Consider the following 23,769-nt stretch of genomic DNA (forward strand, 5'->3'; position numbering starts at 1 on the left):
TGGAAATAAGTGTTCTCACTTTTAACATATTATTCCTTGGAGTGGTGTGTTTTGTTGATCCATAAACAAATCAAATCAAATGAAAATGATCAACTGTCTCTGCCCCGTTTACTTTGATTGACAGACAAAGACTTTGTGAAAAGTGACGTGATGATATAAAACTTGAACCAGGAAAAAGGTTGTAGGATGTTGTGGGATAAAAACAGATTTTGGAAGAAGGAAACTTTGACATAAAAAGTGCTGGAATGGAATGAAAATGACCTGAAACAAAGAAGAAAATGTGCTGAATTATTTCACAGTTATTTATCTTATCTGTATGTATTCATATGATTTGGTGATGTCTTATTTATCTACTGAATATTGAACACATTGACTCTCCATACTATTCACAATCAGACGAGCTGTCTCCGTCTCACTGCTGGCCGACGTGCATCTTGATCATGTTTTCTGGTCTTGTTGTTTGAGTTTCGGACCATCCTGAGGCACAGTTTGTGAAGCCTGACTGCTCTGTCTTTTCTCTTTGCTCTCCTGCTGTTTGGCCTCCTGACCTTCAGCTGGACTGCCTGTAGATGGCGCTGCTCCTCCATGTTTGCACCGCCCCGCTGGTCCAGCTGAGGAAGCTCTGCTGTCACTAGAACTGCTGTGCAGCTGCTGAACAAAGAAGACGCTTTGTGATGCTATAATTAAAACTAGTACCCTATTTATTTTTTATGCTACTTTATTCTTCTGCTTACATTTCAGAGGGAAATATTGTACTTTTTACTCCACTACATTTATTTGACAGATATAGTTACTTTGCAGACTTTACATAAAAGAGAGATTTTACATAAAAAAAATATAAATAAGCACAATAAAACACATGGAAGTAGTATTTCACTTACGGTTTGTAATGCCTAGCAATAATCTGTTTCTATGTTGATCATATTTTTTGAGCACTACCGTCATTGTACAATATATTTCAAAATCAATGAAAATATTTGAATAATAATATTATAATAAAACACATTGTTTAAGATTAAACCAGTGGTTCCAAACCTTTTTGGCTTATGACCCCATAGTATCTGGGGGCCCCTTGTCACGTTTCAGATGTTTGTGAGTTGTTTTCACTTCCACAAAAGAGACATTTCCCCCTCTAAAAGTTCTGGGCCCAAGAAGGTAAAATTATCGAGCAGTTTATAAAAGATTAGAGAAAAGTTAAACAAAATGAATGCAAATTTGTGCAGCAGAATTGTGTTTATTGTTTCTTCTCTCCTCTCCCATTAATCATGTCACAGACCCTTCAGAGGGGCCTGACCTCTAGGTTGGGAACCACTGGACAAAACTAGCTAACTGTATATAAAGTAGTTAAACTAGCTAACTGTATATAAAGTAGTTAAACTAGCTAACTGTATATAAAGTAGTTAAACTAGCTAACTGTATATAAAGTAGATAAACTAGCTAACTGTATATAAAGCAGTTAAAACTAGCTAACTGTATATAAAGTAGTTAAACTAGCTAACTGTATATAAAGTAGTTAAACTAGCTAACTGTATATAAAGTAGTTAAATTAGCTAACTGTATATAAAGTAGATAAACTAGCTAACTGTATATAAAGCAGTTAAAACTAGCTAACTGTATATAAAGTAGTTAAACTAGCTAACTGTATATAAAGTAGTTAAACTAGCTAACTGTATATAAAGTAGTTAATATATAAAGCAGTTAAACTAGCTAACTGTATATAAAGCAGTTAAAACTAGCTAACTGTATATAAAGTAGTTAAACTAGCTAACTGTATATAAAGCAGTTAAAACTAGCTAACTGTGTATTAAGTAGTTAAACTAGTTAACTGTATATAAAGCAGTTAAAACTAGCTGACTGTATATAAAGTAGTTAAACTAGCTAACTGTATATAAAGTAGTTAAACTAGTTAACTGTATATAAAGCAGTTAAAACTAGCTAACTGTATATAAAGTAGTTAAGACTAGCTCCACCTGGAGCAGCTACAACAGTAAAATGCTGCTTTAACATTGATGCCTCTGTATTAATAATCTAATAACACTGTATATAATAATATCAGTCAAAAGGGACATTTTTTTCCAGAACACTTCTGTACTTTAACTTACTCTAAGTAGGAATTCAAATTTGACTTTTACATTTTACTTGTAATATAGTATTTTTTCATTGTTGTAATTGTATTTTTACTTCAGTAAAGGATCCAAGTACTTCTTCCACCGCTGCTCTACAGAGTGATCATATTATTATTATTATTATTATTATTACTCAAAAAGTAGTTCAATCATCAGATGTTTCCGTGTTTTCTATGTCCGCGTTTGTATACTTACATTTTGCCTGCTGTGCAGGCTTTTGGCAGGAAGCAGGCCTGAGACACATGTCCCAGCAGAAGAGCCTGTACTTTGGTCAGTTGTCTCTGGTTGGCCAAAGTGTGGAATAATCTGGAAGGACAGACAAATACATCAGAGACAGACAGACAGACATGCCAAAAAAAAAGGCAAAAAAGCAAACCAGATAAAGAGTCCATGTGTGCAAACATGAGATTATCATCACGTCAAAGGCCATAACATCATTTCTGTGCAGATCCAGAGAACCTCTACACCTTATGTAACCTGAGTGTATGTGTGCGCTGCTTGTTTTGTGTTATGAAACAACACCATGTCTGGCTTGTCTACACACAGAAATACAGGTGAGTGCACCATTATCACCATATATACTCTGCAAACAGCACCTTAAATATTTACTCTGGGGGGGTTAAGTAAATTTGTGTAATCTAGACATGGTGTGACACTTCCCACGTCATTAAATATCATCCGGATCAGGTGCCCCCGCCAATGAAATATGTTGGATATGTAAGTGTTTAGACAAAAAATAATCAAAATGTTCAATGTTGGCGTGGGTTTGTTGAGTTACCTGGCGGTACAGTTGCAGTGGTACAGTGTTGTGGCCTCTGGGTTGTGGAGGCCATATCTCTGCTGCTGGGGAAGGATCTTGTCGGTGCACTCATCAAGATCCTTGTAGACAGAACATGACAGCTGCTTCCCTGGGGGGGGGGGGCGCATCATCGTGAATATAAATGTCGTGTAGAAATATAAACTGATCTGCTGGAGAGATATGTACGATATCAAATACCTGTGATATCAGCATCCAGCTCAGACAGAGTTTTGTTCCTGGTAGGTAAAGTGTTCTCCAGATCGTTTCTACTCTCAGGTACTGGTCCCGCAGGTCCCTCTGATGTGCTCGTGACTGTGAAGGTGGTAACGGGGGTGATGGAGGCAGAGGGGGGGCTGGTTGGAGCTGTAGGGACTGTGGATGCTGCAGCAGTGATGGAGAAGAGCTGTGGGTCTGACGTGCTGCTCTCCAGTAGTTCTGCTGGTTCGGTGGTGTTTAGGATGGAGCTGTTCATGCTGACCTCTGTTGGATTGGGAGACTCGTAGAGGGTTGGTGGATGGACCTCAGCATACAGAGCCATTTTAGTCTCTTTGCACCTGGACGTCACAACAGAGGTGGAAGTAATTTAAAGGACCAGTTTGACATCGTGGGAAATACACTTATTAGCCTTTCTGCTGAGAGTTAGACGAGAAGATCGATACCACTCTCACGTCTGTCCGTTCAATATGAAGCCATAACATGCAGCTGGTTAGCTTAGCTTAGCATACAGACTGGATACACAGGGAAACAGCTAGCCTGGCTCTGTCCCCTACCAGCAACCCCTAAAGTTCACTTATTGCTATAACTAATTTGCTTAATCTGTACAAAGAAAACGAATGCTAGCTGTTCCCCCCTGTTTCCAGTCTTTATGCTAAGCTAAGCTAGCTTCACAGAAATGGTATCAATTTTCTCATCGAACTCTCAGCATGAAAGCAAATAAAGGTTCAACCAAGTAGTGATTTCTGCTTTTAAAAAGATTCTTCTTTAGATCTATCAGTCTCAACAGTGGACGGACAAATCTCAGAGACAGATATCCCAAAACATGGTCAAATAAACCAAAACTATCTGCAAGAAAATATCTTTTTCTTTTAATTTGTACACCACAGTGTTATTACATGAATCAGAACTTTACTTACATTCCAAACCAGTTTCTCTGAGTACACTGGAGTCGGTGGGAGAACTCAAAGCAGTGCATCTTCAGCAGGTTAAAGAAGGTGTATCCCACTACATCAGATATGCTGTCCCCCGCCTCCGTCAGACAACTGCGAAACCTGCAACACGGATCATTTTGGTTCCATAAGTTGTTTTTTTTAAAAAAGCATCAAAGAAAACAAATGAGTTGACATGTCATTGAGTTAAAGTCACGAGTCCCTACTTGTTGTCACAGTCACAGTGAGACATGGTGAAGATGTTGCTGTTGAAGACACCAAACTCTGAGTGAAAGGACAGGATGGTGTCTTTGCACTGGTCGTGTTCACGGCAACAGCTGTCTGTTTGTGCAAAAACACCTGCAGGAGGCGAGAGGGAGTTCAGACCAAGTACAAGATCATTACCACAACTCCAGTCTGATGAAACCACCACGACGACGTGGGATACGAGCAACTTACGGTCCGAACTGTTCACACTGTTTATATTTTGGACGTGTGTTTGTTGATATTTGCACTCTTTCCTGCATCATGAGACATTTATTGACCCAACTTCAAAATGTGTTTACATAGATGACATTTTTGGGAACAAGTGAGGCAAACTGTGGCAACTGAAAACAGATCGTTGGATCAGTGAGTTAAAGGGAAACCACCGGAACATAGCTTTAAGATTTCTTCTGAGGTTCTGGAGGACCTTCGTCAAGCCTGAGAAAATGAATTAACGGTGCTCATTTTTGATGAAGATGATAAAATACACACTCCTGCCAATGGTTTCTACGGATCTACAGGTGGCAGTGATGCGCCGGTGAAGACAGGGAAGAAGAAGAAAAACAGGCTTTTCAAAAGTTTTAGGAGACAGGAAATGGATTCAACACTAGAAATGTCGGATTCAGTGATTTTAAAGCTTGAACTTTATTAACAGGATATCTGATGACTGTTCTTATTCAAATCTGTCTCTTGAGAGTCCCTCAGCTTCATGGAGGTGCAGAACTCTGCTGAGTGTCTCTTTAGGCTTTTACAGGTCCAGTGTCCCCTCTGCTGTCCTGAGGGTTTCCCTTATGTGACTTTTATGTGACATATAAACAAAATTATGAAGCTTTTGCATGACTTTATTAAACCTTACAAAAGTGGTCCCCAGCTGTTTTAACTCTTGACTGCTTGAAATTAAAATTAAAAGTGTCTCCTAATTACAGAGTGAAGTCAATTTTATTGATGCAGCCCAAAATAAAAATCAAGAGAGGAAAGTCTCCAGCGTTTCACGTGAAAGAAGCAAAATTCGAGCAAAGTAAGAAGAAATCAACATCTTTTTGCGTTCTCTCAGGTTTTTATTGGGAACCACTTAATGATCAAGGCCATTAATGGACTAACTGAGAGTAAAGTGTGGAACAACTTACCCAAATCTGCATATGATGGCGCCTTGTTACCAGATCCGCACCAGAGAGTCCCTGGTACAATGAAACCGCGCTTCACACGGTGATGGGTTCTCGTGACCTCTGACCTTTCAGCTTGACCTTGATGAGTCTCCTCGGTGGGACTTTCAGCGCTCCTCGCGTGCTTCTTCCCTGTATGAACGTGTCCATGCGGAGCCTCCATGGAGACGCACAGTCCCTCCGCCTCAAACACGGACTGCACATCGACACGTTCATCTGGCTGATCTGAAAACTCCTGCGCGCGCTCCCGGCACGCGGAGAAATAGTTCTGGATCACTGCTGCGTCGTCGCTCCAGGCGCAGCTGAGCAGAGTGCGCTCCCCGGACCAGGCGCTGTGGTAGAGCCGCAGAGATGGAGAGGCCTGCCGGAGGAAAGTGTAGCGCACTTCTCCGGTAGGCAACACTTCGGTCCGGCTGCAGAGGATCGAGGCTTCCGTCCATCTCAGGAGAGAGGATGTTAAAATGACCGCGACGAGAGGAGCGATGCGCGTCATGGTGGCGCGTCCGGAACAGCGGCTGGATGGAAGAGGACACGAGTGCGTTACAGCTGAAACCTCAAAGAAACGACCGCTTCACTCTCTCGGGACTTAATGACAGATTGACAGACCTCAGGTCGGTTTTAAATGAGAACGGGAGGAGGCGCGCGGGGGTGTTCCGGTGGATCAAAAACAAACGCAACATCCAAATCAGACCGCATCACGTGACCTGCCAGTGCTCTCTCTCTCTCTCTGGCACATCAGTAACAGTGACCATGGCATATTGATCAACACACACACACACACACACACACACAAGTCAAATAGGTCCATCAATCTGTGACTGATGTATTGATGATGGACAGTTCACCATATCTGCTGTTTACAGGCCCCTCTTCATGTGGGGGCTCTGTCAGATGAGATCTTATTTATTGGGATTTAAATTCAGATTTTATTTCAGCCGTGCTTTGCAATATCGTTAACCGTTCATCAAACAGACAACTTTCACGTCCACAGGTGTCGGGGAGAACTACTGAACTGACCCGCGTGAGGTCACCTGAAGTGTGAAAGTGAAAACAATCTGTTGGTGCGGAGTTAGAAAGAAGGAGCGAGCTGACCAGAGATCTGTAGCCCACTCCTGCTCTCTGCTGCAGGCTTCAGGCCACAGAAGCCGCCACTGGCGCAACAAACCCCAGTCTTAGACAGGAATGTTAGCAGCCGAGTTGCATTGTGGGTAATGTAGGAACCAAATTTTGACAAGGTAGAAGAATGTGTTGAATAAAAAACAATGATGTCTCTGGTTCAGCTGCATCCATTTTGTTCCTTTTTGTTCATAACTGTCGTTTGTGAGTCTGACAAAGTTAAAGGAGTGCAATGCTAAACTGGTGGAGTGCTGTTTTAAGATCGTGTGACCAGAGGTTCCCAACTTTAACACTGTCGACTTGTCCAAACAAAAACATTTCTCTATAAAAAAAAATGTTTTTTTCTTTCAAGCATTTTGACTCCTCAGATTTTCTTGGGACCCCCAGGTTGGGCACTATTACCTTAGACCACTGATCCATCAGAACAACCTGCTTCTGAGCGTCACATCACTTTACAACCTGTTACTAGACTCTTGAAGGAAATTAAGCACTGATTTTTCAAAGTAAAACGTCATGCTGACAGTAAAGTATTGATTTCTGTTATATTTCTTCTGTCCTGATCAGGTGCAGACCTGAGTTTTACAGCCATATTTCTAAGCTACTGCACATTCACAAGTTTTTTCTTTCTGTTCTGCTGTCTGCTGGAGGACTTGGGGTTCAGTCAGATCGGCTGTATTGATCTGTCTTTTTTTTTTGGGGTCAAATGTAAGTGTTTGGGTTCCTGTCAGGCCTATCTTTTGATTAACCTTCACATGGGACCTCACTACTGATGAGAACGGTAGATTATGTCTTCGCTCAAATTCAAGGACAGCCTTTCCAGAGTGTAAGTCTGTAAACTTTTACCTACTTGGACAAGAAGGCAAGTTTTATCAAGAGAAGTCAAAGTTCACAAAACTCTCAGCTGCGTGTCTGTCCGAGCTGATTGGTTCAAACCTCGCCTGATTCAGACAAAGTTTTCTGCCATGTCACAACACACATCAAGCAGGCAGGGAGTGCCATGATGTTTTATTTATTAGCCACGTGTGCTACAACATGAGTTCAGACATGCATCAATAAGAATACAGAGGGAAACACTTGTGCAGATCTGATAACTTGGCATTCAAATTCATCGATCTCAAATTTGAATTTTTGTTTGGAACTTGCGCTTTCGTTGCATAATCTAATTTGTTCTTCATAATAAAATGTCATGCAGAAGCATTTTGAGAGCTCACACATGCACAGGCGGAGGTGATGAAGTGGTGACAGCGAGACCAACATGTTTCCTGTATCAAAAAAACTAAACGCATTTCACGGCAACAACAAAAAAGTGAGTTTGTTCGCATCATTTCGGTGACCGAACATCTGCAAGTGACCCATTTAATATGTAACATGTGCGTGTTGCACAGTGATTATGCACAATAACACAAGAGAAATTAACGTTTTGGTGATGCAAGCACCCAAACAACGTGGTCACACAGATCAGCTGATAATACATTGCATGATCTCATATGGCGGGAGCACAGATCAACACGGGAAAAGGGGTCAGAGACAGAAAACTGGGAATTCCCTCTGAGCGTGGAGGCACACTTCATTACAACATACTGTCTTAATGATAATAATGACTACAAGGGTTTTATCTGCTCCGTACAATATGGCAATCGCTCTGTTCAATCATTACCGCATGTCAGGTAAGGTATATGATATGATAACAGTGATTTTGTTTAGTGGTCACTCACTTTTACAAAGAGCCCCAAAGTCAACATCCATGTTGGTCACCTGAAAGCTGTCGGTAATGTAGCTTGCACAATGCACTTTGGGACAAACAACATAAAAAGCAAGAGGATAACATCCGTCTGCCCGCGTTCACTGGAAGACAATATTCTACGGGGAGAACGACAGAGAAAGAAAATGAATAGAAGAGGGGAAGACGTCTTAATCCTCAAACTGGACAGTGTTGTCATTTAGCAGAACATGCCAGCGCTCAATCTTCTTGTCTTTGTTCTTGAGGCATTCGTACCAGTGCTTCAAACACTCTCCTTTAGCCTGGATGCCCAACTGACATCCTCCTGGAGACCGACAGAAAAGTTAAGCATTAGCATGTAAACAAGACGACGAGGGCGACACGCTGGCGACTCTGTGAGGCTGCGTTTAGACACAGTGGTGTTTAGAGCAAAAAGCTAATGTCGACAAGCTAGCATGCTCGCAATGAAAATGCTAATATGCTGCTTTTTTTAATCAGGTACATTACCATGTTCACCATCTTAGTTTAGTGTGTTAGCATGCTAACATTTTGTAATTAGCACAAAACACAGAACAGCCGAGGCTGACGGGAATGTCAGTTATTACAGGATCATCCTGACGGGAACATGAATGTCTGGAAGATCTCCGAAATGGTGGACCGACCAACAGAACTACGTTGCCATTCCTTGAGCCAAGCAGCTAGCATGGCTAATGCTAATGTACAGGACTCTACAGTCATGCCAGTGGCAGAGCTAAATGCTAACATCTACATGCTAACATATTGACAGGAACAACACTAACATGTTGATGTTAAGCAGATATAATTAACAGGTTGCTAACTGTTGTTACTTGTTAGCATGTTAACGTTTGCTACAGATGTCGTTAGTCTTGCTTGTATTTTTAGTCATAAACGAAAGTGTTAGACAAAATGAAAAGGTGGTACTGGATGAAGACAATATCCACACTTACCAATGAAATCATTGGACTTTCCCATGTCATAGTCCCAGACTGAGATGTCAAGGGTTTTCTTTGCTAGCTCACCATGCTTTATTTCATAACCAAACTCCTGAAACACAACAATGAAACATCTCTGACTGAGATCTGGGTGAGTAGAGGACGGTAAAGTTCAGTATGTGCAAAGAGAAAGCAACAGACAGAACTGACCTCGTTAAACTCTGGATTGAGGGTCTTTTTTTTAATCTGTGTCTTGTTTTTAGCTTTCTTCCCCATATCTGGCTTCAGACATCTACAGCACAAAAGGGTATAAAATAATTAGACATACTATAAGTAAACACATATAATATTTATAGTCTAAATGGCAGGAAGACAATGTCCCCCAATAGTTAATTCAAAATTATTCTCTTTTCAATAAATAGTTACAACATTTTGGGAAATGCTTATTCACTTCTTTGTTGAGAGTTAAATGAGAGGACAGATACCACTCTCAAGTCTGTCTGTTGAACATGAAGCTACAGCCAGGAGACGGTTAGCTTAGCTTAGCACAAAGACAGGAAATAGGTGGAAAATCTAGCCTGGCTCTGTCCAAAGGTTAAAAAAACAACAACTAGCCTACAGCAATTAAAACAAACATGAGCTTTAGAGGTGCTGCTAGGTGGATTGCACAGCGCCAGGCTAGCTGTTTCCCCCGATTTCCAGCCTTTATGCTAAGCTAAGCTAATAGCCTCCTGGCCGTAGCTTCAAATTTGTGAGAGCAGTATCAATCTTCTCATCTAACTCTCAGCAAGAAAACAAACAAGCAATTTTTTCGACCGGAGACATCGTTGTTTTTTCGATTCAGGTGAACGGAGCACGTACACTTTGACGAATGGGTCCGAGTATCCGTTGGAGTCCATGGCAGCCAGGTGAGCGCAGCGGACCACGCCCACGATCAGACGACCCTGCTGACTGTTGTACATCAGCGATACGAGGATACGACCCCTCTCCTCTGAATCCTCACCTTCATTCAGCTGCGCACACACACACACACACACACACACACACACATATATACACACATTAACCCTAACCACAAGTAATGGTATCAAATGTTGCTGATCCTAATGCTCTTCTTCCCTGTGCACATATCTGGAGGGATTATAAAGTGATTATCATAATATCTACTAATGGAGGATAATGTGCATGCTTAAGTACAGCATTATCTAAATGTATATTATTATGCAATAGGGTTAGCGTCAGCAAATACTACAAAAAGACAGCTGGTCACTGTAGTTTTTATCAAACAAACAGGAGGAAATAGAGCATTTGTTGGGGACTATTTTCAGCGGCGGATGAATCCACATTTGGTGCTCTAGTGAGTATTTGTGGCAGCAGGACAGTGTGTGTGTTCATGGTGATGAAGGAACATGTAGCGCAGGCACATCGGGCTTTGGAGACACACAACACTTGTTAGTAGGATAGACTTGTGACATTGACACAGGTAAGATACGATCTGCTGTTCTTCCTTTCAACTTTTACTTTTTTAAATATACACAAACTAAGTGGACTTCTTTGAATTGCCATGTATACAGCAGCAGAAAAGTCCAATGCACAGTAGTACGACCTCCATCTGAGGGTCTTACGTCATCCTCATAGAGAGCCATGCCACGTGCGGATCCTCCCACAGCCTTCTTCACCTGTACAGAGAGCAAACCAGTGAGAACCATTATCCTCATCATCGTCATTATCACTGTTATCTTTACTCTCTATAAACACAAAAGCAAAAATTGTAAAATTGAATATGCAAGGAATCTACGCAGCTAAACCAATGAAAAGACATTGTAGTTCAACATTTTGGGAAGTAAGCTTATTCCCTTTCTTGCTTCATATTTGTACGACGAATGTGAAGCTATAGCCAGGCAGTTAGCTTAGCATAAAGACTGGAAACAGGTGGCTCGGTCACCTTCAAGCACCTCAAACGCTCACCAGTCAACACGTTATATCTTTGAATAATCAACTTGTGGTTTCAGGGGGCGTTTGCGATCTTGCCATCACCGTGAGGTTGCCAGGCAACCAGCAGAGACTACAGGAGGTCACAGCCGTGAAACAGTACCTCACGTAACCACTCCGTTTCCAGTCTTTATGCTAAGCTAAGCTAAGCTAACTGTCTCCCCCGGCTCTGGCTTCATATTTAGCATACAGACATGAGAGTGCTTTCCATCTTCTTATCAAACTTATCAGCTGGACCTTTCAAGACAGGTGTAGATGTTCAAATGTTTCCACTTTTATGGAAAGTTTTATGTAAGTTTTGGTTTTGAGATATCGGTCTTGAGATTTCTGCCTCCTCCATGTACGATGGGGGTCAATTCGAGTCCCTATGTGGTGCTCACAACATGAATAAATTACATTTCCAGAAAGACGATTTCTTGGGTAGAAAGTCGTTCCTAAGTCGTGACCCTTAAATTTAAATTTGCTTTCACAGTACATTCGTTAACAGTGTTGTTCTCCGGCTTACCGGGATCACTCGCTCCAAACAAACGCTGAAGTTCTTCTTCTGGTTAAACTTCAGTTTCTTCAGGGCAACTCGTGTCTCTCCTATGAATTCATTGTGTCCAAACTTGTCCTCGTCACTCACTGAAAGCCTAAAGACAGACAGTGCGCCTCGTGAGGCTCTCTCACCTTTATGTAATTGGTGCAATGAACAGTAGGAGGAACTGGTTGTTGTTACCGGAGAGTTTTGCGTGACATTTCCTCATCAGTGATGCCGTGGTAGACCAGCGTCTCGTTCCACACGGGATTCAGAGTGTTTTTAAGTGTCTTGGTGCGAAGCTTGTTAGACTGAGGAACAGAAACACAAGACAGGACATCACTGAGGAACCGGCGCTCGTCAAAACCTCAAACTGCTTCGCTTCAAACAAGCTAATAGCTCCATTTCACAGCGATCGAGATGTTCGCTCAAGAGGACCAACCGTCAACACCACGTTTCTAATGAACGTGATTGTACCTTACTGGCTCCAGGTAAGAGGTGCAGCTTCACGTACGGGTCAGCGAGTCCGTTTGAGTCCATTGGCTTCAGACCCTGAGAGACAAAAATACTGGTCAGAAAGAATCAGCATGAGGTGCTGCTCTAATATATATACGTTTTGTCTTTTCCTGTCTTGTCCCTCTTGTTTCAACTTGTCTTGTCCGTCTCGTCTTGTCTCGTCCCATTTTATTTTGTCTCATCTCGTCCAATCTTGTCATGTCTTGTCTTGTCTCATCTTGTCCAATCTTGTCATGTCTTGTCTCATCTTGTCTCATCTCATCCCATCTTGTCATGTCTTGTCTCATCTCGTCCCTTCTTGTCATGTCTTGTCATGTCTTGTCTTGTCTGATCTTGTCTCATCCTGTCTCATCTCGTCCCGTCTTGTCATGTCTTGTCTTTGTCCCATCTTGTTTTGTCTTGTCCTGTCTCATCTAGTCGTATTTTGTCAGGTCTTGTCTTCTCCCGTCTCGTCCCGTCCCGTCTCGTGTGTGAACATGTGTTTACCTTAGCTTTAACAAGACAACAGTGGAGAGCGTGGTTCTCCTGTTCGTAAAGGAGACTGAACTCCAGACACCCCAGGGTGGCTGCAAGAAGTAAAACACAGGAACACGTCAAACATCTGAGACAAAAATGGAACCTGAACTTTTATATGTCTCCTGTTAGAGAAACCAGTTTCCCTCTAAAACAGATGAACGTTGATTTGTTACTCTTCATCGCTCGCATCTCTTACAGCTGCAGGAACACGAGGAGTTTATTTTATTGAAAGGTAAGTAAACATCTACGATTGGTAAAGACGCATTCTCATTTTATAAAGCAGGAGTTTGGTTAAAATCTTACTGGCGTCATCTGAGTCGTAGTCGTTGTCCTCGTCCTCTGTCCGATCCGGTGGGGGTCTTGGGGGCGCGGGGTTGTTGACCGGTGGATTAACAGGTGGAATATTACTGGTTGCGGTAATACGTGAACTGGAGACAACAGGTTGTCTTTTTTCCTCCACAGCTGGAGGAGACACCATGTCTTCCCGCTCTGAGCGCTTGTTTTCCACATCTGCAGCAGGAGCAACATTACGACTCAGAAATCAGCACTTAATTAGTGTTGTCTTTTTATACATTGATGTTGACGTTAAATCTTTTGAACGCAGCCCTGCAGCGTTGGACTTATTCTTAGAAGGAGCAGCGCTACCTTACCTGAGGTGGGGGCACCCTGCTGTGTGTTAGCCCGAGGTGGTTTGGAGGCTAACACATGTCTCTCGGTCTTCATTACAGCTGCTGGACAGGACTGACTCTCATTATAGCTGTCAGCTGTTGTACTTGCTGTCTGCTCCCATTGTTTGGATGCACAGGACTGCTGCTGCCGTGGCTCTGCTCTGAGCTCTGAGGACACACAATAAGAACAACACTGTCGCTGCAGCGGCTACGATTGATGCCGCAGCCACAGGCGCTACTTCTGCTACTATCACTCAGTGCTGGAAGAAGTATTCACATCTTTTACTTAAGTAAAAGTAGCAATACTACAGTGTAAAAGTACTCTGTTACGAGTAAAAGTCCCGCATTCAAAGTCTTACTCAAGTAAAAGTACAAAAGCGTTAGCATCAACATGTGCTTAAAGTACTTATTACGCAGAATGGCCCATTTCAGAATAATCTAAATAATATTATCGGATTATAATCATTGATGCAATCATGAGTTCATCACTTTAATCTTGCAGCTGATAAAAGCGGAGCTCACTTTATTGACTTTATGTACTGCTGGGTATCTTAACCCATAATAATACATCAGAATTTCTTACTTGATTCATATTTTGTTTTAATAATCTGAATCGGTAACTTTTAGCTAGAGTTGTCAGATAGATGTAGTGGAGTAGAAGCAGAAAGTAGGATCAAACAGAAATACTCAAGTACAAGTACATCAGAATTGTACTTAGTTCTTGAGTAAATGTTCTTTCATACATTCATAAACTTAAGGGTTAAGGTTACTCGACGCAAAGTCTAGTAGATAGTAGATCTAGTAGATATCTTAAAGTAAATAAAGTAGAAATTTGCATTATGTGCAGCTGCTCGACTGAGGCGGGAAGAGAGAGAGATGCACAGAGGATTTCTGCACGACTTTCAAATTTCAAAATGTAGGTCAAAAGTGACACCAGTGTTTATTTTCAGGCGCTAACGGACTGCGACACTTTGTGTTTGTGACACTTTGTGTTGGTGACACTTTGTGTTTGTGACACTTTGTACGAACCACTCTGTAACACCACCAGACATTTGTGACCGATTGTGGCGACTGTGCTGTAATGAAACATGAATACTATAATTTGCCATGTAGATGTGTATTTTGTCTACAACCGGCACTACTATTACTATTACTTTGATGTGTCCACTTTAACTGTACTTACGTAACCAGCTGATATCTCATTTCTAATGATTATCTCGGTGTGTTCGCAGATCGTTTGAAACTGAATCTTTATGTATAAAGTACCATGTTGCCGATGATGTGTTGCAGGTTCCTGTGATCCATCGTGGCCTGCTGGACCAGAACCGTTCTCGGTGCTGGACTGTCGAGGTCCGGACAGTGGGAGGGGGGCAGGCAGACCCTGCTGGTCCCTCCCCTTGAAGAACCAAGCTCCTGAACGCTTCTGTACCTGCGGGAACACACAGAGAACGCCGATAAAACAACAATGCACTGTGTCAGCTGAGGTTACACATTGTAACCCTTGTTCTACAAACACACAGACGCGTGTAAAGATCGTGTATGAATAGAGGGGGAGGCCTGGGGGGCAGCCGTTCACCAGCCAGTTGCTAATGCCCTCTGCCTTAAAAATAAAGAAAGAATAAAGGGAAAGCTCAAATAACGACAATAACTTTATTTTGATTTAAAATGTCAACACACGTGAGGTCGTGTGGTGATGATGATGATGATGGTAGCTCACATCTCCTCTCAGCAGAACGAATGAAAATTATGTCGTGTCAAAGTTTTGCAGAGTGACTGGATGTGTTCGTGTAACTAAGGAATATATTTTGAATATATTGTAATATTTAATGTGTTTAGAAACCAGCACACAATGCAACCCAAAACCTCCCAATCTGGCAACCCTGGTCGCTTTGTCTGTGTGCTGTTTGGTGCTGCAGGTGGTGTATGAACACACAACCAAAACAATGAGCTGAAAGAGGCTAAAATGCTCTTTAGAGCTGCAAAAATAAAAGTTCTTTGTGGGTTCATCACTACTAGAGACTCCTGTCACATTACATATTCAATCCATTGTTAATGTAAAAATATTGATAAGTGCAGCTTTAAAACGGCTATAATCAATATTTTATGATAATGGGACAACGTGAAAAAGCTGTTTATTTCTTCATTCCTGTATTTCATGACACAGACACACGACGACTTTGTGTTTGCAGCGTTACAGGGTAGTTATTCTGTGTGTGACTGACAGGAGAGAGCATTTATTTAAAGAGTCTGGGCTCCCCGAGGCAGAGACCTCAACAAACACAGCGCCATCATCGAAGCAGCATTGTATAACTGTATTCTTCATGTTTTATATTAATCAAAATACTATCTGTATTTTTTTTTTGAATAAAATAAATCATTACCTAGTGCTCATTTTGGATATTGAAGGGGTCAATGGGAGTTCATTTTCCAGGTCGCTGGACAGTGAAATGCAATTCTGTGCTAAAAGACGAGTCTAAAAGCTAGAAAATGGTTCATATCGTGACAAAAGCTCCTGTTCTGAATGACATAATGGTATAATTTGGCGCCAGGATTTCATTTAACCCTCTCTGTGCTTCGTCTCGCCTTCCCCTCACCTCTTGGGCTTCATTGCAGATCCTGCACAGCCACACAGGACACGTCCTGCTGTTGCTACTAATCCCACATTTGCTGCACATGTGCTGCAAAGAGGCAGATACATACATGAGACACACACACACACACACACACACACACACACACACACACACAGGTTTAGTTCTTGATGGCAGGTGCACGGAGCACATATATTTTTACAGTTCAGATAGCATTAACCTCGATTTAGCTATCGAGAGCAATAAGAAGCAGAATGTGAAGCATAAGACCAGGAAATACACAGTGTGAGTCAGAACAAGTTAGCATATGGCCCACTGGCTGCTTAACGCCACAGGAAACCTCTTGTGACCCACGCAACACTATAGGAAATGTAGTAAACAGAAGTCCTCACATCCTCTGGGAACAAGTGTCTGTTTTCTTTCTTTGTTCAGACAGAAAGAATCCAGATATCCACCTACTTTTTTACACTGCACACAGAGGACAGCTGTGACCCCCTGTGGTCCGAAAGACGCCCCACACAGCAGACAGTGTGACTGTCCGTCGCCACACGCTGTCTTCTTGATGTTGTCCAGGCGACTGGAAAGACGCCTGAGAACACATGCAAATAAGACAAACTTGGCACAGGTTTCACAGCAGAACTCCCTCAACTCGGCGAGCGTCTTTGGGATGTGATTCACCGTTTTCCATCTCACCCGATCCTCTCTTGCTCCATGTTCTCCATCATGGCCGCACGAGCCAGTACGCTGTTGATGATCTCCTTCTCCTCATCCGTGAGCTCCTCCCCTGGGGGGCCGCCAGGCATGTTCATCGTCCACCTAATCCTGAACCCGAAACACACACACAGAAATAGCCACAGAGAGTATAAGTGGCATGCAAAGTGAAAACGCAGCTCGGACAAAAAAAGGCCAGTAACTCCAAAAAGTGCATAACTCAGGAGAGCGAGACACTAAAATCTGAGGACAAGGAGCACAGCTGGAAACATGTGGGGCTGAAAGCAACACTGAGCAACTGCAGAACTTGTCACACACACAAGTGGGTTTACATGATGACTTCACCTGATAATACAAGTCTGAGCTGTAACGTAGTCATCTGAAAGCGTATGTCGTGCGTCTTGTTCACGCGTCTCAAACGACCGGCCTGAGGGACAATCAGACGTGTGCAGCTCTTCATTTGAGAACATATGTATTCTACGTATTCTTAATTGTTTTATATTCATGCCATTTTGCATCACAACACTAAAACAAACACTACTTGCGATAAAAACCTGCTTCTGATTCAGATTCTTAGAGAAACATATTATTTTACATCTTCACACATCAGAATTTTTTACTTTTATTGATTTAGTCTGACTCAAATCTCTGTATTCAGTCTCTGAGAGAGCTTCCATTTTTCATTTGTCACTTGATCGTCTTGAGTCTCACATATAAAAAGACATAACAGCTTCCATCATGTTAGAGAGAAGAAGGATCTCTGGAGAATTTTAACCTTAATGCAATGCATGCTGGGAAGTACAAGCTAATAAACTAACGATGTTTCTAAATAACTTGATTTGATGAGTTAAGTAAACCATCTGTTGGACATTTAGTCAACTCGTTATGTCGTTTCAAGTCATGATTATAAGTTCTGAAAGAGATAACTAGATCATTTAAACTGGAAACTAATTATTTACTTAATAATAAAATATGTTATTCAATAGAACTGATTATGAGATTTTATAGTCTGGTATAAAATAAACAGTTAACTCTGAAAGGACTCATTCCCCGACTAAGAAAGAGACTTGTTTGATTTTACGTTTTTACTTTAAATGCTGATCATTTATAATGACTTGTAACTGGTTTTTAAGCCAAAGAGTATAAGTTTGCGTTTTTTTAGCAAAGCTGCAAAATCAGAGCATAAAGAAACTCCTTTTTTTTAAAAAGCAAGCTAAGCGCACAACGAGTCAACACTGACACATTTGTTAGGACCAGCAGCACTGTGATTTGCTGTAGTTCACACTGAACTTGACCTACAAGTGTTGCTGGTTCCAGAAACTGCCTTCAAAAATCACAACTGACAGAGCTGAGGGCAAATCTCCTGCCAGTGCAAATCAAGTGCAGTCAGCTTGTGAACTGAGGGCAAGTGTTGTTGTTGTTTAGTAGAGAGAGACTGTCGATACTAATGTTTGGCCATGCAGGCGATCTCCTCTGTTATCATGGCTGTATTCGGTGAAGGTGAAATATTACATCAAGTATATTAAATATTACGCCCAGCAGTGACGTCACAGTGTACTGACACGCCCCGGAGTACACCTTCACATCACGGCAGCGAGGTGAGAAGTTAAGACCCCTGTTTACTTCATTTTACGCATCAATTATTCGAAGGTAACTGAGGGAATTTGAGTTTTGATTTTTCCCAGAACAAAAGACACTTGTTTTGGAGAGTCAGTATATTGTCTTCACGCCCTACAGCAAAGACTCTTCTTTCCCTGCTCACATTTCTGCTCGTGTGTACCAAGCTCCAGCCATCTCTTTGAAGTATTCGGAGACTCCATAAAGAAGCCTGCGTACCTATTTTGCAAAAACATTAAGTTATGCAAGATTTGATCAAGGTAGCTATATTTGTTGCTTGCATAGTAATGAGCCACATCCCTGAAGGCTACAGACACAGGACCTGAATAGCTTCTCTGCTGCTTCAGGATTTCATCTACCGGCGTTCACATGCATTCACAGCTTGACCATTATTGCCGCCACTATTTCTATTCAAATAGTTCTTCTATTTATTAGTGAAGAGAATGACCTCTTTATAATCCTCAGTGTAGATGAGACCAACTGTCCTCTTGTCTCAAATGTCTTCTTATTGATTGCGTTTAATCAGTTTTAGGCACAGGTATTGGACGGATTGTCACAACATTTACAGACATTCATGTTGCCCACAGGAGGAACTTTTCATCTAGCGCCACCGTTGGGCCAAAATCTTAAGTTTTCCAATGTTTTGGTTTATTGTTAAATACCTGCAGAACTAATGACCCTCCAATCAGCTTCAGTTTTGTGCTAATTAGCAAATGTTAGCATGCTAACACACTAAACTAAGATGGTGAACATATGTCAGTAGTTAGCATACTGATGTTAGCATCAAAACACCACTGTGACTAAAGGCGTTATGTTTTTTCCCACCTCATTTGCGTCAAGTCCCGCCCCTACTCTGACTCTGATTGGCTAACCCTAACCTTAACCAACGGACGTAACGAGTGCTAGCCAATCAGAGGCAGAGTTCCCTGGATTTGATTCAAAGGAGGCAGGAAAAAAACACATAACTCACAGTGTTATTTTAATGAAATGTGTATTATTCTGTAACAGATCTTATATTTTGTGTTAAATCCTGTGTTGGAAGTAAAAAAAAAAAAATGAATGAGTGAGTTAAATTGTGCAGAATAAAATCAGTGACCGAGCCGGTCTCTCAACATAAAGCAGCTCCATGTATTGTCCATTCAACTGTCAGTGTGCCACAGCTGGAGAGGCACTCCTTTTAAAACATCTGAGAGGAGCTAATTTGATTAGCCGTGATTTATTTCAGCTGCACCACACCTACTGCTGCACCAGCGCCAGTGGCTGTTATAGTCCCAAACATCAGCCGGTCATGTCCGAGTGCAAAGACAACATGTACTCGTGCAGCTGCTTGCGCTCGAAAAGAGGGCGTTAATTGAGCCTGACTGCTGAGTGTGGAAAGTGAACTGTTAGCTGTAATGTGTTATTGAAGTCTGGTCTGCAATGTGCATGCCTGAAGACATTTCCGCTGCGGAGAAGCGCACTCATTATCCTCTGACAAGAAGGTTGTTTAGAGCAAAGTATGACCTCAACTTCTGGCCTCCGGTCCAACCGGGCTGCTGAAACAGACAACACCTCCCTGATTGACTGCAGATGGCTCGCTGACAAGAGAAAATCGTGCACATATTAAATAATACATGCACAATTTTCTCTCCATAGTAAGCACATTCTACTCTCTATGTAGAATCACCTCAAACATCTTTTTTAAAGGGTTTTGAAGGTGGAGTCTGTCGCCTACCTGATCTGTTAATGTCATCGTTTCGCTCTTAACCTGCCTGAATAATCTACCGTGTAGGTACGAGCCGGTGTGTGGCTGTGTCCGAGCATTAAACATCACCAGAGATCAGGCAGCGGCTGCTGAGTAAGAACATTTTAATGCCTCACTTTCTTAACGGCTCAGTGCCCTTCATCTTCCTCATCCCGTTCCCTCCTCTTTCCTCCCTGAAAAATGTCCCCAACGCATGTAAATGTCGGGGGTTACTATCAACGTGGACAATGTGACAACCTGACAGATTGATGTCTGTGTGTGTGTGTGTGTGTGTCAGTGTGTGTGTGTGTGTGTGTGTGTGTGTGTGTGTCGGTGTGTGTGTGTGTGTGATTGCCTTGAAGGGTTCAGAGTGAGAGAGAAAGGTAGGGTCAGTAAGAAGGGAAATGTTCTGAAATGGCAGACACTTTCAGCCTGTGAGTCACCACCCAACGGATAACACACACACACACACACACACACACACACACACACACACACATGCGTTGTCATAATGCATCAAATCACTGCAGCAGCTACAGCCCTGGACCATGTGAAAACGACAAATTGGTAGAATGTAAATAACACGACAAGAAAGGAATTTGCATTACTTGTAATCAGTCGATCAGTGGTGGAAGAAGTATTGAGATCATTCACAACATCGCAGTACAAGAATACAAGCAAAACAAGCAAATGTACTGCATTTAAAATTAGACTAAAGTAAATGTATTTAAGTATTAGTATTAAGCGACACAATGAGATCGATACCACTAAATGTGAAGCTACAGCCAGGAGATGGTTAGCTTAGCTTAGCATAAAGACTGGTGGAAACAGCTAGCCTGGCTCTGTTCAAAAGGTAACAAAATCCACCTACCAGCACCTCCAAAGCTCACTAATCAACACGTTATATCTCGTTTGTTTAATCTATACAAGAGCAACAACAGTAAAAATCTGTAACGTCCCGCCAGGCTAGCTGTTCCCCCCTGTTTCCAGTCTTTGTGCTAAGCTAGGCTAACTGTCTCCTATCCTTTAAGGAAGTGACTCATTATGTAGAATGTCCCGTTAGTAACTAGTTTTGTTTTTAGATCAAGATTTTACAAACAAAACATGTGATCAGTTCATAAAATATGATTGTTATGAATAAACTAAACAGCGTGTAAAGCCGTTAAAATTAGAACCAGAATTAAAAATAATAATAATTCTATAATATGTACATTTTCCATGAGTCCTTTTACTTTTGATGCTTAAAGTACATTTTGCTAATAAAATATAAAATATGTCAACCACCAAGGAGAAAGTAGCATAACATGGAAATACTCATTTTATGTATAAATACCTCAACATTGTACTTTCTTACATTCCACCACTGGAAATGATGACATTTTAAATTAACAGTCACACAAACACTTTCTCAGCTATAAAAGCTTGTAATTAATCATATTAGCCATTAATTAGAGTTGTTTCCCTCCCTCACACACACACACACACACACACGCAGTATGAATTGACTATTGATCGGCCGCTGCCTTACAATAGATCAATGTGCAGGGCAGCTCTGCAGCAGGACATGAAACTCCTATCTGACTCTCAATGCCAGCGTACACATGACAGCACGTCAATATCAGCCCTCTGTTCACCCCACGACCCGTCGATGTGTCTCGTGTGCGGCAAAGTACCTCGTAATCATTACAACAGGGCCGGTCCACTCGTGGGTGATGGAGCCCAAATGCATCATGGTATTTATTTACCATCAGACACTCTGCATTGATTCTGTTCTGTGGCAATAAAAGTGATCATGAGATTAAAAGACGCATTAGAGGCATCAGCTGAGCCCAGAGCTGCAATCTGACGGTTTTGTCGTCATAATGTTCCGTTATTCTTTTGCTTTGCTTTGTATGACACTTTTTCCTTTTGTGTTGACCTTCGGCCTGTAAGACAAATACTCCGATGCGACTGTATTTGAGAGGGACACATGTGCAGCAGCTACTGTCTTAAATATGTCCATGATGTGTGGGGGGGGGGGTTAACCTGCGAGCATCACTTGAGAAGGCCACGGCGAAGGACACGTCATCACATGAAGCCCGGTTTGATTTACGCTCATTTTATAGCGCGAGGTGACAGAAGGGCGGCACGACCTCCAGGGAGAAGGGGTGCTAACATGAATATATGGATTATAGGTCATAACACGGGAGGTGAGCCGGGTGTTAACCACTCCACCACGATGAGAGGAGTAACACATTCACCTCCCCGCTCAGTTGTTCTCATATACATTAAAGAAGGATTCACATCGAAAATCAATGCTGGGAAGGAGTCCGAGATAAATAATCTGATCTTTAATATTTGAGCGTGCAAGAAATGGATTTTAAGGTTAAGTTTGAATTTGGCTCTAAGGATGCTGTGTCAGTCTGTCAGCGGACGGTCTGAAATATCAACTATGGCTCCCAGAGGATGAATCCGTATGACGTCACAGTGTCATTTTGTCTAAAAACTTTTTGACCAAATTCCTGCAAACTTAAGGACGTTCCCATCAGCCTCAGCTGTACTTTGTGTCTAATGCTAATGCTAGCATGCTAAACTAAAAAAGGTCAACATGGCAAACATACCTGCTCAACATCAACATGCCAGCATTGTCACCGTGAGCACGTTAGCATGACGACATTAGCATTTAGCTGAAAGCACCGCTGTGCATGAGAACAGCCTCACAGAGCTGCTGGCGTGATCCTGTTCCATCCAACACGAAAACATGTCTGAGGTCAGATCAGGAGAATATGAAGTGTAAAGTGCTGTTCAGCAATGTTTGGTCTCTCAGTTTATCACTGTCTGTCTCTGTCTGTCTCTCTGTCTGCCTGCCTGTCTCTCTGTCTGTCTGCCTGTCTCTCTGTCTGTCTGTTTCTCTTCTGTAATAAAGAAAAATTGACATAAGAATGATAATGAATAAGAAATGTGCACATACACACACACACACACACACACGCATACAGGCTGTGTGTGCAGAGAGAGGACCTGTCACACACAGTCAGCGGCCCAGAGAAAAGCATTGCAAATTGACGTGAAGTAAAAGGAAACCAAGGCATTTTAGCTCCATGAGACTGTGTGGGCTGACTAAGAGCTGCAGGGCCACACACACACACACACACAAGTTATTCATGTCAGCACACAAGCAAACACACTTTGTGTGTGAGTGTGTAAGCGCTGCAGGGAGGAAAACTCTGACAGATTGTGGCATCCTCCTGTTTCCTGTGACGCAGAGAGGCCTCCCTGCTTCAGACTGGTTTCCCTCTTTTTAATATTACATATTCATGTTTCTGGAGCATCAAGAAGAAATAATGTCTACCTGTTCTATTTCAATAATTCAACAGAGAAATGGTTAAAAAAGTTGGTTTTTTTTATGTCGTGTTCATCTCAGATGAAGGGAAATCCTGGTTTATTACAATTTGGGTCTCATTCTCAGTTTTAGGTTTCATTTCTACCAGTAAAATGAACATTGTCAACACTCAAAGAAAGTCTGACGAGACAAGAGAGATGAGCTCAGACTGTCAAACACACACACACACACACACACTTTAGCCTGATTATCTTCTTTATTTGAAGATAGAAAATCCAAAATGTTGGAAATGTTCCCTCATAGAACCAGA

At 42.0% G+C, this 23,769-nt stretch overlaps 2 protein-coding genes across 2 annotated transcripts; both read right to left on the reverse strand.

Moving 5' to 3' along the window:
- Positions 1–392: 392 nt before the first annotated feature.
- LOC139301584 (group 3 secretory phospholipase A2-like) lies at positions 393–6,070 on the reverse strand. Its single transcript, XM_070925019.1, has 7 exons — positions 5,462–6,070; positions 4,298–4,430; positions 4,059–4,193; positions 3,124–3,479; positions 2,905–3,034; positions 2,322–2,432; positions 393–648 (listed from the first exon to the last, which is right to left on the reverse strand). Exons 1-7 carry the CDS (start codon positions 5,988–5,990, stop codon positions 393–395), a joined length of 1,650 nt encoding a protein of 549 aa, XP_070781120.1. The 5' UTR covers positions 5,991–6,070.
- Positions 6,071–8,524: 2,454 nt separating this feature from the next.
- On the reverse strand, positions 8,525–16,895 carry rph3aa (rabphilin 3A homolog (mouse), a). Its single transcript, XM_070924409.1, has 15 exons — positions 16,780–16,895; positions 16,546–16,675; positions 16,090–16,173; positions 14,762–14,924; positions 13,478–13,663; positions 13,131–13,337; positions 12,798–12,877; positions 12,273–12,347; positions 11,997–12,106; positions 11,784–11,910; positions 10,912–10,965; positions 10,148–10,299; positions 9,497–9,578; positions 9,302–9,398; positions 8,525–8,658 (listed from the first exon to the last, which is right to left on the reverse strand). Exons 1-15 carry the CDS (start codon positions 16,893–16,895, stop codon positions 8,525–8,527), a joined length of 1,797 nt encoding a protein of 598 aa, XP_070780510.1.
- Between the last annotated feature and the right edge of the window lie 6,874 nt (positions 16,896–23,769).

The sequence above is a fragment of the Enoplosus armatus genome, chromosome 18, assembly GCF_043641665.1.
Source record: "Enoplosus armatus isolate fEnoArm2 chromosome 18, fEnoArm2.hap1, whole genome shotgun sequence".
Lineage (NCBI taxonomy): Eukaryota > Metazoa > Chordata > Actinopteri > Centrarchiformes > Enoplosidae > Enoplosus > Enoplosus armatus.

Excerpts from the sequence above, each read along its gene's own strand:
- LOC139301584 (XM_070925019.1), bottom strand. The coding sequence starts at position 5,990 with ATGACGCGCATCGCTCCTCTCGTCGCGGTCATTTTAACATCCTCTCTC. Across the intron at positions 3,480-4,058 it reads CAGAGAAACTGGTTTGGAAT|GTGCAAAGAGACTAAAATGG; the intron begins GTAAGTAAAGTT and ends TGTGACGTCCAG. Across the intron at positions 649-2,321 it reads GCCTGCACAGCAGGCAAAAT|CTGCACAGCAGTTCTAGTGA; the intron begins GTAAGTATACAA and ends TTTGTTCAGCAG.
- rph3aa (XM_070924409.1), bottom strand. The coding sequence starts at position 16,895 with ATGAACATGCCTGGCGGCCCCCCAGGGGAGGAGCTCACGGATGAGGAG. Across the intron at positions 11,911-11,996 it reads ATGTCACGCAAAACTCTCCG|GCTTTCAGTGAGTGACGAGG; the intron begins GTAACAACAACC and ends GTCTGTCTTTAG. Across the intron at positions 9,399-9,496 it reads TCAATCCAGAGTTTAACGAG|GAGTTTGGTTATGAAATAAA; the intron begins GTCAGTTCTGTC and ends GTTGTGTTTCAG.